The sequence below is a fragment of the Conger conger genome, chromosome 5, assembly GCF_963514075.1.
Source record: "Conger conger chromosome 5, fConCon1.1, whole genome shotgun sequence".
NCBI classification, from domain to species: Eukaryota; Metazoa; Chordata; class Actinopteri; order Anguilliformes; family Congridae; genus Conger; species Conger conger.
In genome coordinates this window covers 64,109,736-64,114,217 of record NC_083764.1, presented here as the reverse complement: position 1 = coordinate 64,114,217, position 4,482 = coordinate 64,109,736, and the positions used below count along the sequence as shown (strand labels likewise).

The 4,482-nt window shown below is 56.2% G+C and overlaps 1 protein-coding gene across 1 annotated transcript; it reads left to right on the top strand.

Annotated features, from left to right (window-relative positions):
* The first annotated feature begins 1,007 nt into the window (after positions 1 to 1,007).
* LOC133128976 (ankyrin repeat domain-containing protein 34B) lies at positions 1,008 to 2,567 on the top strand. Its single transcript, XM_061242782.1, has 2 exons — positions 1,008 to 1,185; positions 1,279 to 2,567. Exons 1-2 carry the CDS (start codon positions 1,008 to 1,010, stop codon positions 2,565 to 2,567), a joined length of 1,467 nt encoding a protein of 488 aa, XP_061098766.1.
* The last annotated feature ends 1,915 nt before the right edge of the window (positions 2,568 to 4,482 follow it).

Below are 4,482 nucleotides of genomic sequence, written 5' to 3'. Positions count from 1 at the left end.
CCCCCCACCTTATGTTTCATCACAGAAGGTGGTCCCACACCGGTGAGGTCACACATCAAAGAACTCCCTCCAGCCAATCAAACGCCCCTCTTTGTACCCACAGCTCTCCAGAGCCCTTGACATTTTATGCTTTGAAGGGAAATATTTTTAACGTTGCAGCCCACACCGAACGTTCCATTTTGAGTGCAGGATGCAGCGCCATGTCAGTTAAGGGATAAAAGATTGGCAATTTTGTTGAGGTGAAATCAAACGATTCCCCTGAATTTCACTGAATCATACTCACCTATACAAAGCCAAACAAGACAGAGCTACCTCGAAGTAGAGTTGTTAGCGCTACCAACATTAAGAATTTTCTTTCTTTTTCTTTCCCTTTTAACACCTCATTGGGTTTTGAAACTTGTGTTTAACATTTGGTACCAATTACCCAGAAGAACTGTATCCACTTCGGTGTATTGAGCAAGCTGCACAGTGTCTAATCCTGAAAAAGGAATTAACACTTAAGCCAAAACAAATTTGTTCACTGTGTGTCTGAAAGGCAGTTTCTCTAACTCCATAGTTAGTGCTCAGACACCGTCCTGTGGGTTTTCACTCCAACCCTAAAAAAGCACACCACATTCAGCAACTGGAGATCTCATTGGGCTGCAAATGATGTAGAATCAGGTGTGCCAAATTAAGGTTGAAATTAAAACCTATATATATATATATATATATATATAGCATGATACAGTTGTGAGCTACCCTTCAATAGACGCATTATAGAAGCAATTCTGACACAAACAAGGACTACTGAGTGAAGTGTAATTCCCACAAAATTACAGCCCCATATCTTTTCTGTATTTGCAGTGAGATTCAGAGCTCTGCCATTGTCCTCATGCACCAGGCCCTGGGCCACAGGCCAATGAGAATCGACCCATGCTGGAGCCACGTCTTCCCGAGCACAAACTCACCGGATCTTGTGGGGTTGGCGTGAGTTCAGAGTGCCGGGGGGCGGGAGGGTAGCGAGCGCGATGGGGGAGCCGCAGGAGTACCTGGCGGACGGGACGCCCCTGATCACGGCCGCGCAGCTGGGGAAACTGCGCCTGGTGCGTCTGCTGGTGGAGGGCGGGGCCCAGGTGAACGAGCGCAACCAGCGGGGGGAGACGCCCCTGCTGGCGGCCTGCCGGGCTCTCCGCGGCGGCGCTAATGCTAGCACTAACGCTAGCGCAAATGCCAGCGCTAATGCTAACGCTAGCGCTAACGCTAGCGCTAAGCCCGACGCTAACGCCAATGCTAACGTTAGCGCCAGCACGCTCAGGCTGCTCCGGTTCCTCCTGGAGAACAAGGCCGACCCGAACGCCCAGGACAAGGCGGGCCGCACCGCGCTGATGTACGCCTGCATGGAGAAGGCGGGGCCGGCGGTGGCCGGCGCCCTGATCGGGGCCGGCGCGGACCCCAGCATGGAGGACTACGGCGGGGCCTCGGCGCTGGTCTACGCCATCAACGCGCGCGAGCAGGAGACGCTGCGGCTGCTGCTGGACGCCTGCCGGGCGCGCGGCCGCGACATCATCATCATCGCCACCGACCTGAGCGGGGCGGGGCGGGGCCGGTCGCCCGTCACGCGGCGCTACCTCAACGTGCCGCCCTCGCCCGACCACTCGCCCGTGTCCTGCATGTCGCCCTCCGAGATCGAGCTGCGCGCCGCCGGCGGGTCGCCGGGCTCCGAGAACGGCGGGGAGAACGGCGGCGAGGAGGGCAACTTCTTCAACTTCCGCGGCGCGGGGAAGAGAGGGAGCGGGGGCGGGGGCCCCGGGGCGGAGGAGGGGGACGGGGAGCCGGGCGAGGGCCGGGGCCCGCGCGCCCAGCGCTTGCACTCCGAGCCCTGGCTCGCCATCCGCAACCTGGCCCACCTCCGCAGCGCCTACGAGGAGGGTCTGAGGCGGGGTGCTGTCCACGAGGAGGACGAGGAGGAGGAAGAGCCGCCCCAGGACCTGAGGGCGTGCCGGAGGAGCTCCCTCCTCCACCCCTACGGCGGCGCGGACCCCCCGGGGGCCAGGACCCCGTCCCCGAACACGCTGTCCCCCGGCGGGCACCTCCCGCAGCTGGGCCGCAGGAACACCCTGTCCTGCCTCCCGGACACACGGCTCCTCCAGCTGCCCACGCTCACGCTGCACCACGCCGGCTCCGACTCCCACCTGCAGGCCCCGCCGCCCGGCACGCCTGCACGGGGCCCGGGTCGCAGGACGGAGCGCTGCCCCAGCACCTGGGCCCTGTTGCCCGGCGACTGCACCCCGGCGGCCGAGGCCTCCAGCAGGAAGAAGGGCCCGCCGCACAGGGGGAGCTTCCTGCCCCCGCTCCCCATCTGCCCCGGCGCCCGGCCCCCTGCAGCCGACTTGCCCCCCCGGCCCCCGCAGGCCATGCCCCGGCTGGAGGCCGGGTGGCGGGGCAGGAGGGTGCAGCGACGGCACTCTGTCCAGCTGGAGCAGGTGGGGCAGATGGGGCAGATGGGGCAGGTGGAGCGTTTGGGGCAGATGGGGCAGGTGGAGCGTTTGGGGCAGCTGGGAAGCTCAGAGGAGATTCTGATCCTGTGAGGGAGGGAGGGAGGGAGGAGGGGGAACACAGGTAGTTTCCGTGGCAACATTCATTGGCTACTCACATGCTCCATTGATGTGGTCTTATTGCGACATGACTGGCACCACTGAGGTCACATTGTGACATCACTAGCGCCTCCAGGTCTCCAATGTGGTTTTATTATGACATCACTAGCACCTCCAGTTCCCCAATGTGCTTTATTATGATATCACTAGCACCTCCAGTTCCCCAATGTGCTTTATTATGATATCACTAGCACCTCCAGTTCCCCAATGTGCTTTATTATGATATCACTAGCACCTCCAGTTCCCAATGTGGTTTTATTATGACATCACTAGCACCTCCAGTTCCCCAATGTGCTTTATTATGATATCACTAGCACCTCCAGTTCCCAATGTGGTTTTATTATGACATCACTAGCACCTCAAGTGCTGCAGTGAGATTTCATTGTGACATTGTGTACTCCAAATGAGACGGTCTCATTGTGATATCCTCAGAAGTTCTGGGGGGTTTTAGCCAGTCCAGTCTTATAGCTCTATATAAATAACGTGTTATTTAGAGCTGATGCTTTTATCCAAAGTAACTTACAGTTGTTTAGACTAAGCAGGGGGAAATCCCTCCTGGAGCGATGCAGGGTTTAAGGGCCTTACTCAAGGGCCCAACAGCTGTGTGGATCTTCATCATCATGGCTACACCGGGGCTAGAACCACCAACATTCCGGGTCCCAGTCACGTACCTTAACCACTCGGCTACAGGCTCCCCCAAGTGCCCTTGGCTCTATCAGCAAGGGCTACCTCCCTAACTAAAATACTGCCATATGATCAGAATCATAAAATGGGACTTCCAACTGCATTTACAATAGTGAATTCTAATCCGTGGTCATGTATTTGACGTTTCCGAAGAGAAAGAATGGTGTTGTTTTCAGTTGCATTCAGCCCAAGAGCTGAAGAGATTTTTTTGAGCAACCTGGGACCAGCACCAGCATCTCTGCAGAGAAGGGAGAGCTCCCAGCCTTGACGACCAAGACAACAACGTAAACACGGCCTGCCTGCAAAGCTTCTGCCAGCGCTGCCCAACATAGACTACTGCAGTCCTCCAGGGTGTCACTCATGGAATCAATGAAAATACCCCCCCCCCCCCCCCCCCCCCCCCCCAAACAACACACCCCACCCCCACACCCACACACGCACACACACCTCCCCTATGCCTGGGGAACAGAGAGGCTAGGACTTACCACCCTGACACAAACACACACGGACATGCCACCCCATCCACACAACGTCTAACTGCGCACTGGAGGGGTTGTGTGTGTTCGTGTGTGTGTGTGTGTGTGTGTGTGTGCTGGTGTGAGAGCAGACTTGTGCTGGAGAGGCTGTTAGCATCGGGAGCCTCTGCGACTGAACGCCGCGTCCCTTTCCAGGGAAAACGGCGTAGAACATGCCCCAGCATGCAAGGACACCCCAGAGAGCACGGCAATAAGAATACTTTCAGCTTTCGTTACGTGACAATTACTTAGCTGATACTGTCATCCTAAGCTACTTACAGGTGATTAGACCAAGCAGGGGGAAATCGGAGCAATGCAGGCTTAAGGGCCTTGCATGAAGGGTCTTACAGCTTGCAGAGCTTATCATGGGGGCTTGAATCATGTACCTTAGCCAGTTGGCTACAGGCTACCCCATTTCAGTCTGTAGAGTGCTTTGCCTCACCAAATTTTGTTGACTGTGACCGGCAAAATTCCACACACGTATTCTGACCTGATAACTAGAGAAGTTGGTGTCAGAAAACTAAAGAGTTCTGACTGAGAACAGGCCGAAAAAAAGAAAAGCAATCAGAGGACATGGTTTAACAAACAACGGAGGTAAAAAAAAAAGCTTATGGTAAATGGTTGGCCTTTATCCAAAGCGCTGTACAATT